The sequence below is a fragment of the Drosophila albomicans genome, chromosome 3, assembly GCF_009650485.2.
Source record: "Drosophila albomicans strain 15112-1751.03 chromosome 3, ASM965048v2, whole genome shotgun sequence".
Classification (NCBI taxonomy): domain Eukaryota; kingdom Metazoa; phylum Arthropoda; class Insecta; order Diptera; family Drosophilidae; genus Drosophila; species Drosophila albomicans.
This window is the reverse complement of record NC_047629.2, coordinates 8,012,257-8,027,765: the sequence shown is the minus strand read 5'-3', so window position 1 is coordinate 8,027,765 and position 15,509 is coordinate 8,012,257. Positions and strand designations below refer to the sequence as shown.

The following is a 15,509-nucleotide window of genomic DNA, read 5'->3' as shown; positions in this document are numbered from 1 at the left end:
TTTAGCAACTGTCAACTGGGCCATTTCAGTTAACGCTCTCCACAATGTTAAAGCAAAACTTTACATATTCATGAATAATTTATAAATTGGAATTTAGAATAATGAACTATTTTAACAAATAGTTACGATATTATTGTCCTTAAACTGCGCTCATATAGTTTGAGCTAAATAATACTTTACTTTACTTTATTGTTATTGTAAATTTAAAATTAATTTATTATTTGACATTTAAATTAGAATAAACAAGGTCAACATTTCTGGATAGTAAAACCTTTTGAAATATTTATTTATTTATTTACGTTGATTATTATACAAAATAATATAATAACTAAAAGAATGGAGTGCTAGCTACAAAGGCTATCGACTCAACCTTTTAAAATATAGTTTTAATGTATACATGGTACACATTGAATATAAGAGATCACTGTTAAATTAAGAATATTGATAAAACTATCACAATTGACCGCCAATATTTGAAAAATTCTACTTTTATATTTAAAATAGTTCAGTATAGTAATTGTAAAAACGAAATTTTTGCTTTGATTGAAAATTTGAATGTAGTAGCTGGTCGTTATGCCAAGTATAGCTTTTGGTATATTTCAGTATTTTTGTTATACTAATTTTGTGTATGTATTATATTGTAGCTTTAATTGTTGCTTTAGACCAAATAAATTAGTGATTTAAAACCGTTAGTAGGTATAATATATGTAACTATGTATTGTTTATGTGATTGACAATTTATTTTTGCAATTCATATACTATTGTTGTGCTACTGAACTACTATAACGATGGTAAAAAAGTGTTCTTGTACAGTGAAAATACTAATACCCTTATTAGATAGATAATCCTTTTTTTTGACAGCTTTTCTTTTGCTATCTTCACAGTGCTATCTTTATTCATACGAACGAAATTTTCCGCAACAGAATCCCAAAAGATTATTCATTATATTTGCTATTTGTATGATCAGAGTTTTCCAATTGAAATAAAGAAAGTATGCTTTGAATTTTAGCCAGTTATTAATATATATTTTAAAATTACCCGTAATTCATCAATTTCGATTTCGTTTTCATAAATTTTTTCAGTAAATTTGTTAAAGAATCAACAAGATTCTCATAGATTTTTCATTAGGTTTTTCGACATCATGAAGATCTATCCAAATGCAGATGTTTGGTTTTACGTGGACAAGCCCGGTTGTTGGGGCAGTTATCAAAGGTATGGTCCATATCACAGTTGGAAGCTGCCCAACAAGGAGTTTACTCCAAAGTACATGCACTATTGGCGCGATATTGAGGGACAAAAATTGCGGGATGTAAAGCGAAAGGATCTGTACTTTGATAAGTGGCCCAAGACAAGAATTCGTGCACAAGCCTGTCTGGGTATGCTCTACGCAACTGGCTATCGTTTTATTAAACTTAGCCAAGCGCCGCCAGCTGGCTTTAAGTGTGCACCGCTTCCTGTTAACTTGGCTACTGCCCAATATGTAAAAGGTAAGTCAATGTATTACAAGTGTCGCTTGGATTTTAGTACAATTCATTTACAAAATGTAGCCAATTTGAAGAAACTGAAGAAGCAGGCTAAGGGGGAGCAAAACAAGAAAAAGAAGGAAGCAGCCAACAAGAAAAAGGCTGAGAAGGCACATAAGAATCGAGGAGCTCCACGTGGAAGAAATTAAATATTATGATTAAGCATCTAAAAAAATAAATGTATTTATATTGACGAAATTGAATCATGATTTATATCAATAACTCGCAGTGTGTTATTTCTGTATTTTAAAGCTGTAAAAACTAATTTCTATAATAGCGAATCAAAGTGTCATTTAAATATTGAAACAATTTAAGAATTATATTTAAAAAGCTTTCAGATAAAAATACTCATTCACTCATATCCTTTAAGTACATTATGCATAATTACCATAGCACAAAAGCCAACTGCGATGCAACTCATTAGACAACAATAATTTGTTTTCCCCATATAACATACTGTTATATGTATAATATGCACACATATGAATATGTACTCGTGTGTATATTTATATGAATGCGTATATTACATTGATAGATTTATTTGTGTACATTCGTATGTATTTGCTGATTTTCATCGGCCGCATAATTAGCGTAGCCAAGCGCACTGATTAACTTGCATTCAACGATTTTCAATTGAATTTTGCAGTTCGTTGATTCGAACCGAAAAAAAGTGAAAAGAAAAAAACATATATAAAGACAGAATACCCAGCGAAAAATCCAAACACACACAGACACAACTGCATTACAATTGCAATCAGCATAGGAGCTGTTGTGGGTGTTACAAGTGTTGGGTCCCCAGAGTTGGGGGATAGGTTAATAAAAATACAAAGCGGGATAAGAACGAAATGAAAAATATGCAGTCGGGTAAATGATGAATGTGAAATGTGCCATTAATTAATTCGATTAAATGCAGCAATTCTGGCAATCAGCCAAAAAGGCAGCCTCAGCTTCAGCCTGAGGCTGTGCAGGACAAGAGAAATAAAAAAAATGGTGGCCAACAGGACATAGTTAAGAGCCAGTCAATCAACAAAGTGGCCACAAAAGCCAGCGAAGATACATATATGAAACTGGTATCACATAAAGTAACTATTTATTAATGATAAATCATTTATTTGATTTGCAACAATTCAATTGACTTTTAGTAAGGAGTATCCAGAGGCTTGTAAATTAAATTTATATTTCCATTACTAAAGTAACATATATATAAGTATAATCTATAAGCTGAAGGCTTTCGCTGCCATTGCTTTACCAATAGAGTTAGTATTCATTTTAATTATAACTAACCTTTTAAATAAAAGCAAGTAAGAAAGCTACAGTCGAGTGTACTCGACTGTGAGATACCCATTTTAAATAAAAGCAATATATTTTGCGGTATTATTCTCAAAATATACCAAATATACTACAAAAAATGCTAAAAAATATACCAAATGGTGTATGTGGTATATCGGTGTAGTACTGCATTCAAAATATACCATAGACGGCACAATATACCAGGTTGTCAGCCAAAGCAACTAAGACCCCTAGTAAGTAGGCGTTTATGCCCATACAAAAGTACCGTCTGTGGTATATTTTGAATGGTGTGCTGTATCGATATACCAAACATATCATTTGGTATATTTTTAGTATTTTTTTTAGTATTTTCGGTATATTTTGAAAATAATACCGCAATATTTGGCCCTTATTAAAAATGGGTAGCGGGTATCTCACAGTCGAGCACACTCGACTGTAACTTTCTTACTTGTTTGATTTGCAGGGGCGGAAGTGGGCGTGGTAAAAATTTGAAGCAAACTTGATCTGCGTGCAAACATAACAAATGCTGTCTAAAAAAATTATAGCTCTATCTCTTATAATCTCTGAGATCCTGTGTTTCATACGGACGGACGGTCAGACACACAGACGGACAGACGGACATGGCTAGATCGTCTCGGCTGTTGACGCTGATCAAGAATATATATACTTTATAGGGTCGGAGATGCCTCCTTCTACCTGTTACATACATTTTCTGTTGGCACAAAGTTATAATACCCTTCTACCCTATGGGTAGCGGGTATAAAAAGTATAATATAATTTGTTGTATCTCGAATGTTAATATGAAGCTTACACGCAACAGAATGCTACTTTTGGTAGTTTCACTTAATTTCAAATAAAATCATAGAAGTATTGACAGTATTCATTATAAATTAAAGCTCCTAACGGATCTGCTGTCAAAGAGTATGGATTGGGTCACACAAAAATAATTACTTTAAAAGTGATTAAAATATTTTACATTAAGAAACAAAATATATTATTATCTGTTCATTTAATTTAAATACAACAAATAAAGAAATTCTTATAATTAAACGTATATTAAAAAAAATATATAATAATAATATAATAAAATTTACTTTGTGTAATATAAGTAAAAGAATAAAAAACAATATTTTTGTAAGCAAAATTTATATATCTTAATTTTTTCTAAAAATATTAAAACCATTACGGTCTCTGCTCGATTTACGTAATGAAAACGAAAACTTATGTTGATTTTTTTTATTGTATTTTATTTTATTAAATAGATATAAACAACATTCACAACATATTTAATTATTTTGTTAAAAACATTAAATACTTTCTTTAATATAAAGTCTTAGTCGGAGTTAAAGTTTAGCTTGACAGTTATTTCATTTGAAATTTGTTTGTCATTTTAATGTAATTATAATGAAGTCAAAGTAAACTCATAGCTTAGCAAAACAATATAACATTTTAACTTTTCTGCATATTTTAAAAATTTTAGCTCTAACTAAATATACAAGAGATTATTCGCAAAATGAAGGACAAGGACAAGAAAACGTGTTTCGATGATAGGCAAAATTTCGTTGCGACTCGTATGAGTTTACCACTTTTTATGGTGTCTCGTAAGTTTGCAAGATGCGCTCAAATATTGTATTATTAACCTTAGAACTTCCTAGGCAATCGCATACGAGAAGATAATTTGGATAGTGTTCAGAAGCAATTCAAGTTGGCGGGTGCACACTACAATAGTCGTTGTCAACAAGGTTTGTGTTTCTAGATCTGTAAGACCTTTTCAGACGAGCATCGGAAACTTTTTCATCCCTCATGAAGTGTCAAGTAATGCTCGTCCGAAGGAGGTTTAAGTCTCTTAACATAATGTACACTAACTGACTTTTTAGAAAACCGTGGCGAGGAATTCAGCAGCGCTACGTATGCACATTATAAGCACTTAACCGGCTTTGAGAAGCAACCAGCTCAACCATATCCTGAGCAACGTCCACTCAAGTGCGACCGTTCACTTTCCACCTGGCGGAGCTATCATCAAGCACCAAATAGATATGGTGTGCTACCGGAACCATATAAGAGTCGGATGGGATCCAAGGGATCAGTGTTTGCCAAAATGCATGTACACAAAAGTCGGGTGAGCATAAAACCGCCTGGAGCACGCTTTTACGAGATGCCATCGGAAATAGAGCGGTTCTTCAAGCCGGAAAATAAGCAAAAAGGAATATTTCTCTCCAGTAAGATAGGCTATAAATTCCAGAACAAAATTTGACTTATAATCCATTTCGCAGATGCTCGAGATCATCGTCCTAGCACTCGTGCCATGGTTAACGACTTAACCACATGCTGGCGCAATCCAGACGATCCGGGTCCAACTGATACTTACACTAATGTCTACGAGATCAATGCCAATATGAAGCCAGTCATCAAGACCACTTTAGACAATCCTCACTTGTTTCTACCGCAGTCATGTATTCCAACCGGTCGTAGTCTTCGTATAAGACGCAACATTAGCTTCGAGCCAGGTCCGGGGCGTTATGACATTCGTTATCCCAATGTTTGTGGTTGCGAGAGGGGTAAAAAGACGATGCCGGGACTGACTGTAATGATTGAGAAACAGAAACGTTTCAAGTTTCGCCGATTGCCGTATATGCGTATAAATTCTCGCAAATATTGCGAGCCGGACTGGCGACATGTAGTCGGTCATGGGCATGGTCATATCTTCAAGATAGGTAAACACGATAAGCCCAAGCCACAGGTCAAGAAACCTATCGTAAAGGGCAAAAAGGCAGAGAAACAATTGAAGATGTTTGCTGATGGCAAATACCTTAATATGCTGGTCAATCCCAGACATTTTCCGATCTCAATCCGTGACTTTCCGGTTCCACCTTATGTGCCGCGCATCGTTTACAATTGTGTTTCCAAGCGAGTGATTCGCAAGCAGCTGCGGAACAATAAGAAAATTGCCTTCTTGAGTGGTCAGGAGCGTTGGAAGGATGGTGCACGTCCTCTGCAATTAACCGCTCGCCAGCTGGAGGCCATCAAAGAGCGTCTTCCGATCGAGCGACGCCTCGTCGATCATCCCTTGGAGCTGAGGCCGTCGAAAATGCTTAGCAGGCTGCATCATGTGCCGGAGCATATGCGTAATACATATATGCCGAAGCTGCGTAAACGTCTCTTTAAATTTTTACCCATACCGGGAGCTCGTGTGTTGGTCACCGAGAGCGAAATAACACCAGACTTGCACTTTGATCGTGAGAATCCGACCGGGATGTATAATCGAAAGCTCGACGAGACGCAATTCTATCGTGACTCGGTTCTCTTTGAACAATCGGATATGTCGCTTGTCAAAGCAATAAAGAAACGGGAGAACAGTGTTACAGGCTCGGTGGCTTCCAAGTTAAGTAATCTGTCGCTGGTGAGACAATCGATTAGTCGCACTTCAATGATGCGGGGAACAGGCAAAGGATCCGTCATGATGCTTAATCCCAGCGAGTCACGTGCCCGAGAATTGAAATCAGAGTTTGCTGCTGAAATGGCCGCTGTTGCTGCCGCCGAGGTGGCTGCTCAGGTCGCGGAAACTTGAAGCTGACGGTGAAGCTATCTTTTGACCACAATTAAAATTCAAGGATATTAGAAAAACTACATCGCCAAATAAGAAACGAATGAAAGAAAGAAAGATCACACACGAGAGCCACGTTTACATAGTTTATGATTTATGCGTTATGCTCCAGTAAATTGTGTAGCCACCAAACTGGGGTGCAGCAGAAAGTAACTTTTGACCATAAAATAAATAACTTTTCAGTCTCTGCTTCCGTACATCGCTATGTGTGAGTGCGAGTGTGTGTGTGTGTCCTGAAATGGCCAAAACCAGCAGCTAGCACGAAATAATTAAGTTTTCCAACGTTTTGCGGAATCTGTGCTAGGTCCAGGCAGTTACTCCTCCTCCCCTTAGCTCCTTTAGCTCCTGCTGCCATTGCAGCTTCCTTCATCTTGTCTACGTGTGGCCCGCTACATGTGGCCATTAAAATTACGAGCATATCTCATATCTCTATCCTTGCTTAGATTGTAAAACATAATCTGTTATCAATTATTTTAGCTGCGTGCCTTTGGCCCCTTTTTGGGGTTGCCATAGAGCCAGCCAAACGTTAGGCGGGGTCGAGTTGAAAACTAGCAAAAAGCGCTCACGTTGCATTTGGCAAAGGCTGAAAGAAAACTTTCCACATATTTATGACTTAGTTAAAATTTTGGCATGTAAGCAATTTCATGTGCTGCTTCTGCTTCTTCTGCTGCGCCTCTGTTTATGCTCCCAGCTCATCAAAATGGGCATCGTAATCGATTTTACACTCTTTACCAAGTGCGTGAGCAACTGACGTAAGTGAATGACTGAATGGATTGAATCAGTTCAGTTCACTTTAGTGTGAGTTCTGTACTTAATTGAGTTTTCTGATGGCCAAAGACGTTGATAGGCAGCTGCCAATTCAGCAGTAACTAAGAATTCAACAGCCACGAGTAGAGCACCAAAAGATCGTTGAGCTGTAACTGATTTTTGAATGAAAGCATCTGTCATTGAGTTTAAAAAATCAACATAACATACACGAGACAGTTGCTCACATAATTTCAATATAAAATTGGTAATGACAAATGGAATAAAATAAAATATATAATTTATCACATTTGTTTTGAAATAAAATTTGTAATTTTATTGTTAAAAACTTTTTATTTCTATTGTGACAACTTTTTATTTGTATAGTGAAAAAAGCTGCTAAGATTGAGTTCAGCCTAATCCAATTGCTAAAGTAAAACTGATAACAAACTTGAACATTTTTTTATTTAATATATACAACTATATATGTTCCACCTAAGTACGTTAAAAACAAATTTTGATATGACTTCTAAAACAACTTGCACTTCTTGGAAGGAATTCCTTCTGTGAACTAACAATTGGGAATCTTAAAGATGCATTCGCACATCTGTCAGATGGAAGAAAAGCAGAACTGAAATGGAAACAACAGGATTCAAGGCTTTATTCAATGCATTTTGTTTACCAGCAGATGGCAGCTGATTAACAATGACAGGAACTCCCCAACATGTCCTGGCTTCAACTTTTCGCAAAGAAAATTATTATGGTTAATGCTGTGCGCTATTGTCGTTGTCATTTGTTGTGGTCGTTGCTGTTGTTGTTGTTGTTGTTATTATTGTTGTAGTCGTTCTCGTTGTCGTTGTCGTTGGCTGTGCAAATATTTTACACGCCGCAAATGCAAACACAAAGCCAACGCCAAAGCGCACAAGTAAAAGTAAATTATAAGCAAAAGGCAACAATGCAACGCAATGTTGAAATGCAGCTGATTGTGCGCGAAAAGTTTTTTTGTTACTGCTGCCTTGTAAGAGGATAAGGAAGGGAAAGGCAAGGGGAAGGGGACGAGAATCAGGTTAAACAGAATAAGAAGAGAATGAGAATGAGCACGAGGACAACTAAGGAGCAACAGCAGGAAAAGACACTGCACGCTTTTCGGTTAACATGAGTTATTATTGCAAAGTGGGCGGCTAACCAGCGCAAGACGGTGACTTCGCCTCCTTTTGCTGCCAACTATGCCAAGATGAAGCAGTGGATACTCGCAAAGCTGTTTTTTTTTTTGGTATTCGCCTAGCAATCTAGTTGGGTAATGTATCAAAGGTATCCTCTAATTTTGTAATATGATTTATAGAATAAAAATCATGAAATAAATAATGTAAAATATAAAATAAAAATATAAAATTAAACATATCAATCAAACACATAAATTATACAATACAAATTATAAATTATCTATAATAAAATATAAAATATATAAAGTATTCTTCAATTTCTAAATATAATTTATAGAAATTAATAATAGAAAATACTAAATATACAATTTGAATTTAAGAAAATATGCAAAATGAAATATTAAAAAAAAAATATATATAAAATTAAAAAATTTAAAACGAAAAATTATAAAACACTTATATTACTATTATATATTATTATATTATTATAAAACAAGATAAAACAAAAAACATAACGTATAAAGTATAGAAAATTTAAATTAAAATATCTAACTTTAAAAATATAAAATATATTTTTTATCTAAAACTCATAGGGTATGGTTAGCCTTGATATTTTAATTTTCATATTGTTTTGCACAGAATACTTTTATGCGTTGACAAAACAAATGAACCAAGGAGTTCGCACAGCGTGCAACGTTGTCTTTAGTCTATGAAAGTTGGCTTTGCCACAGTCATAGTCACAGTCACAGTCGCAGTCGCAGTCTCACAGTCAGAGTGCAGCCTTTGTTTGCTTTTCTTGTTGGTGAGATTTCTTTCTATTTAGGTCATGGGGTCGTGGCATGTGCAAATTGCATGCAGCAGCGGCATCAGCAACGGTGGCAGCAACAGAAGCTGTGCGTGAGTCGTCGTGAGTCGAGCGAGTCTCGACATGTCGACTCTACATTTTCAAATAATTTCTGATTAAGCGTGGGCTGTCAGCGCACAGCGCACAGGGTACAAGGTGTAGGGGGTGTACAGGGTGCCCCGCCTCAGGATTCCGGTTGGCGGTGCACCAAGTTGCAACTTGGCCGTCATGCTGTGTGACAAACGCAACGGGTGCAAATGCAGCACTGGCAACACGCTGACATATTGCGGCGCATAATTTAACGTTGCTTATGCCTTTTTCGCCGAGTGCAACTAATTTTTGTTTGTTGCCAGCGAAAGCCACAAAGATTTATGCCTGAGAAATTATGCTTTAAAAGTGAGCGTATGTCTTCGTTGTTGCAGTTTTCGTTGCTGCTGCTGCTGTTGTTGTTGTTGCTTTTGTTTCTTCATCCGTTGTGCTTAAGTAATTTAATATACTTTAATGTCAGCTTGCAGTCTCCGCTTATACAGCTCTCCATCTTGCTCATTCACTTACACAATATATTCACACACACACACACACACTCTACTACTACATATGTACATATAAGTCTGTGTAATGCATATTAGTATATGCGCATATAAAAGACGTGTATTATGAGAGTGGCAAAGGGGAAGGGAGGAAAGACTGCACGGGCAACAAAAACAATAACAGCAACAACAACAACAGCGAGTGTGTTCATAAAAATGTAAATGTGCAAAATGGCACGCGAAAGAGGGACAGCAAGTGAGAAATCATAATAAAGGCGTGTGTGAGGCGAGCGAGTGGAGAAAACTCAGCCAGACTGTAACAACCGAAGGTTGCCAAATGTACATACGATTATACATAAACATATATAGTATATGTGTGTGTGTGCGTGTGTGTGCTCATAAGTTTTTGCGCTGACATTTTAAGTGCATCTTTGTGAATTATTTAAACAAAGAATAATTACACAGGGCATTATGATCTTAATGCGATGAAATGCATGAAAATGTCTATTTTTAAATGCTACGCAAGTTTCACACCTCACATACATATTTTGCTGATTACTATTTTGCTTCTTGAAGCGAACTGAGTTAAGCTGAGATATGGCATATAATATTGTATAGTTACAATTATAATTTAAGTCAAAGTCTTTCAAAGGTAATTCTAATAAGGTAATTCATTCCAATTTTTAATTCTTCCAAAATTAATCATATTAAATACTAAATAAATACTAAAAAATACTGCATATGAAGAACATTTTTATTATTTTGCTGGCTTTACTGCATTTCATACATTTTATGTACGCTCATTAATTTATATTCATTTTGTTTTTGTTTTTGTTTACACCTTTTAGGGTTTAATCAACAAGTTACTTTGTGCAAAAGCCACTTAGATGATATTGTACATACATGTAAGTGTGTGTGTGTGAGTGTGTTTGCGCGCTTACTCTTTTATATAAATTCCACTCAACTAAGCAAAAACAAAGACATAAACCAAACATGAGGCAATGCAAATGGCCTTAGTTCAGTTGAACCAAAACTCCATTTTGAATTCTTCTGGGATGAGAACGGGAATGGGAGAAAGAGAGAGATGGGAAAAATTGGATGGCTGCTGCTCCTGCTGTTGTTGCTTGACGGTATTCACACACTTTCCGCTTTGTTATTATGCGTATTATGCAAACCACGCCCACCGACACACCCGCTCTCTCTTTCCCCCCGGAATGCCACTTACACTTTACTTTACGCGCTTTTGCCGCGTATTTTTATAGCCATTTGCTTGGCAAGAGCGCAAAAAAGTAGACAGCCCTTGGCTGGAGCAAAAAAATGGTGCAAAACCCTTAAGCAGTTCTATACGACTATAATGTACACTACACACTCAATTATAAGCCAGTTTTCTTGCGTTGTTTATATGCCTAGAGTTGGTGTAGTGCACATTCAACGGTAAGAATACATACATATATGCATATAAGGAAGAGAATAGACAAATAGGGTTCAACGGGGAGTGCTCGAAGTGCAGATACTCTGGAATGATGTCGAAAGTTCTTTTTATTTTTATTATTATTTTAATTAAAATCGACTATGAACTAAAATAATCTTATAGAAATATATAACAATTTTATAAAAATATAAATTAATAATTAAATTTTAAGTTTGAGAATTCATATATTTATTTTTATTTTATTTAATATCGATCTGTCGGGATAGAAAAACTCATTTGTAAACGTAATATTTAATAATAGAAAAAGAAAAAAATATTAATCTTAAGGTAAAGATTATCAAATTAAAATTTCATTTGAAGAATACATAAAAATAGTTTTTAACTAATTCTATGACTCAGTCTTATAGTATAGACTATCCTTGTTACTCACTTTAAATTTAATATTAAATAACAAGCAAAAAAATTATAATTTTTTAGTTAAAAGTTTGAAATATAATGATGGTAAATATAAAAACTTATAGTATAGACTTTCATTGTTACTCTTTTTAAATTTAATATTAAATAACAAACAAAAAAATTATAATTTTCTAGTTAAAAGTATCAAATATAATGTCGGTAAATATAAAAGAATGTAAATTGAAGAATACAAAAAAAGAGATTTTATCAAATTCTACGCCTCAGTCTTATAGTATGACTTTCCTTGTTAGTCACTTTTATGCTCACTACAGGGTATTGCGAATGTCATGTGGAAGGTAAGTGGCGTAGACAGCAGATACTAGGAATGTGTGTGTGTGTGTGGCAAAGTACGAGTTTGTGTGCATGTTGAAAAGCACTAAAAAGTATTATCTAAATGATAATTTGTTGCTGCTTGTCTGTTTGTTGAGTAATGTAATTTTATGTACAGCAATGGGAGCTACCATGCATAAACCATTGGAGACAAAGGCTTCAGCCGTTCTCAGCTTTTCCTTTGCCCCTTCTCCTCATTCTTCTGCTCCTTTTCTGGTTGTACATATCAAACATACTGTACTCTTACATTTTTGCATGTATAGTATTATGTGCGTAAAGCATATTTCCGCTTCCTGTTGCTGGCCAAGTCACAAAGGCGAACAATTCGCTTGCTGCCGTAAATGAAACAAAGCAAAAGCAAAAGCAAAGGGAAGAGCAAAGTCACTTAGCCAAAGCATTTTGGGCACAGTCAGTCTTAAGTTGCCATAAAACAATTTTGAACAAACTTGTTTGGACTAAGACAATTCAATTCCATTCAATTCACTTCACATCGAAGAAGAACTTTTGCAAAACATTGGCGAAACATTTCAAGGATTAGCCTCGGCCGGTTTACCTGCACAGATCCTCAAATCAATTGCACATTTTGCGCAACTTTGGACAAATGCAATGCAATTAAATGCGACAAAGTTCAAAATTGAATTGGTACAGCAAATCGACGGACTTGTCCGGAACTCTATTGGCCGAATATAAAACGCATGACAATCCGAGAGAGCAAAGGCCGGCTGAGTAAAGGCATGATAGGACTTTCGGGCTGGCAGGATCAAACCGGGCCAATCCAAACCAGACTGGACCGGACTGAAGTGGACAAGGCTGAAGAGGGACAGAACTGAAATTCAATTCGGTTGCGCTCGATTGCGTTGCATTTCAATATAAATATTTATTTTATTTATACAGACACAGGCGCACCCAGTTGCAGCCAGCTACAGATACAGATACAAATACAGATATACAAATGGACGGGGCGACAAGTTGCAGCTGACAGTAGAAGATGTTGTGGAACCCATTTGTTTTAGTCAATGGATTGCAGCGGTACAAAGTCACTCCGCAGTTCACTTCAGCTCAGTTCAGTTCAGTTTCGAGCAGTTCAACTTGGTATGTTGCATTAGAATTCAATTTTCAAACTGATTTCGTATCTGTGTATCTGTTTCGAGCTGTGCATCTGTATTTGTCCGTTGTCTATTCGAGTTGAATGCCATGCCATAACTTTGGCTTAACAGAGAGCTTGCTTTGACTTCCACTTCCTCATCGACTTGCGTCAGGGTCTGAGCCTGAGACTGAGACCGAACTGGTCGAGCTGTCAATATCCCAGAACACAAAACGACGAGGAGAGAGAAGGAGCCATCAGTTGTGTAAGGCAAATTGGGTGTAGCGTTTTTGGTATATATATAAGTAGTTGGCCCAACCAGAACAGAAATAGCTGAAATCTTTGTCTAAATGAAATCAACAGACTGTGCACTTATCGAGCTAATCGAATCCTACAAATAACAACGACAATAATTGTCTTTTAAATGCATATTGATTCAAAACGTGCATTAAATTTATTTAAATGAGAAGTTGATCATAAGTCTATCTGTAATTTGAAAGTAAATAATTTAGCAATAATATGAAATTATTAGACAGCTACGGCCGCGATTTATTTTTTATATTTGACAATAGTCCAGTTTTGCTACAGACAATAATAAGATAAGATCAGAAACAAATTGTAGAAGTTTTTTAAAAAAATGTTTATGTATGGACAAAAACGCCAATTTAAAACGTGTTTTTATCTACTATCTGGTATATTGTGCACTTTATGGTATTTTTTGAATGGTACTATACCAAAAATATAGCCTTTGGCATATTTCAGTGTTTTTGCGGTATATTAATTTGGTATATTTAAAAAAAATATCGGCTTGTTTTGCTTTGGGTAGCGTTAAATTGAATTATTTAAATAAAGTTATTTAAATTGTTTATTGGCTCAGTGGTTCTTGTTGTCGTTATGTTTTTGAGCATACCTATTAAGTGGTAAACCAGCATAAGCTATGCTTATCACATTAAAATTAACATTCCTCATTTTAGAATTACTTAAAATAGCGATTATTTGTAGTTTTCCAAAATGTATAAAATGACTTTTAATCTCGTGTGCAATATTGAAGGTAGATCATAAAAGTTTAAAGTTTAAACATTAATTTTCTGCCTTTTTTAAATATTCTGCAGCAAAGATATAAAAGCTGAGGCGTGGTTATATAGAAACTGTCATCGTTCAGGCGTCTTTTAATATAATTTTGCATTCGGTTGCTAATTATTTGCATATTTCTTTGCGTGCAACGTGAGACGTGAGCTGCAGCTGCCGAGGGCAGGTAACATAGAAGCACAGGAGAACAGAAGGACATGAGGAGAACAGTGGCAGAAGAGGGCATTGAAAGGACCTGGAGCTGTCGCTAATTTGAAAGCTTTTTGCGGAAGACAAATGCAAATGTCAGCGTTGTGTGCACAGGGTTGCCAACTTTTTCATTTTGCCATTTTGGGCTGGGTTTGGCTTGCAGTTGTCATTTTACGTTGTGCAAATGTCAAACTTATCGACTCTAAGCCACGTGCCTCGAGTCGAGTGCATCTATGGCACGAAGTACATTCTCATCTGGATGTCTGATGGCTGGAGGTGCATTGTGTGGCCAGGATGACGTCCCACACACTTTTATGTAGCGTGTTGCAAGTTGTGTGTGGCACGCCAATGTTGCACGTTCAAATTAACTTTAATGAACTCAGTTTAGTTGCAAATGAGTTACAAAACTCGAAAACACATCGAGACGTGTTTAGTGCGCACTGCGCACCGAGCGTTGTGCTTCATGCGTGTTGCAAGTAAAATTACTCCACTATTATATGAGGTTTTTGATCAAGGGGCGTGTTTCTGGATAAAATGATGAAGCTGCTTTAATTTCCTTCTTTTAATTCTTTGGTTAACTAAATTGTTTCAAGATTGTTCAAGATAAGAACTTATATTTAAATCAAGATTGCTATAAATTTAATAATCTCCACATTTTGTTGTGTTCAAATTGAAAATTCTGCCGAAGGTTATAGATGACAATGACGGCAAAAATTTAAATAAAATTCTAAACAAGTTCGCAAATCATGTCAAAAGTCAAATTCTGTGTTTGTGACAGTTGGAAGATTGCGAAAAATGCTCATGTTAGCAAAAGGTTACGACGTCCGCTGAAAACTTTGCGGCGAAAGTTCACACGGCGTATACGTTACTATAATACATACACACAAGAACGCCAAACTGTCTCTCTGTCTCTGTCTATTGGCCACGCCCCCAGCTACAGAGCTGTTGAAATGGACGGAGTGAGGCGTAAAAATGTGCTAATACTTATTTGGCATAGACTTTCGCTAGGAACTCCGTTGTTGTTGTCGTTGTTGTTGTTGGTTGCTGGTTTAGGCCTTGGCAATTTGGTGTTTTTGTTATTCTGACAGTTATGCTTATTTATAGGCGTGTTATTTTCAAAGTATTTCAAGGACTGCTGTCACGGACAGTGGGCGAGGGAAAGGGCGGATTTTGGCATTTTTAGGCCAAGGCAATTTATTGGCTTTGCTGTGTGCCGATTAGCCAAATATTG

General features: G+C 35.9%; 2 protein-coding genes across 2 annotated transcripts; both read left to right on the top strand.

Annotated features, from left to right (window-relative positions):
* The first annotated feature begins 1,003 nt into the window (after nt 1-1,003).
* LOC117568894 (uncharacterized) lies at nt 1,004-1,745 on the top strand. The gene is made up of 2 exons (XM_034249795.2): nt 1,004-1,487; nt 1,548-1,745. Exons 1-2 carry the CDS (start codon nt 1,142-1,144, stop codon nt 1,670-1,672), a joined length of 471 nt encoding a protein of 156 aa, XP_034105686.1. The 5' UTR covers nt 1,004-1,141; the 3' UTR covers nt 1,673-1,745.
* A 2,483-nt stretch (nt 1,746-4,228) lies between these two features.
* Nucleotides 4,229-6,614, top strand: LOC117570843 (uncharacterized). Its single transcript, XM_034252724.2, has 4 exons — nt 4,229-4,414; nt 4,469-4,555; nt 4,691-5,032; nt 5,087-6,614. Exons 1-4 carry the CDS (start codon nt 4,327-4,329, stop codon nt 6,379-6,381), a joined length of 1,812 nt encoding a protein of 603 aa, XP_034108615.1. The 5' UTR covers nt 4,229-4,326; the 3' UTR covers nt 6,382-6,614.
* Nucleotides 6,615-15,509: the final 8,895 nt, after the last annotated feature.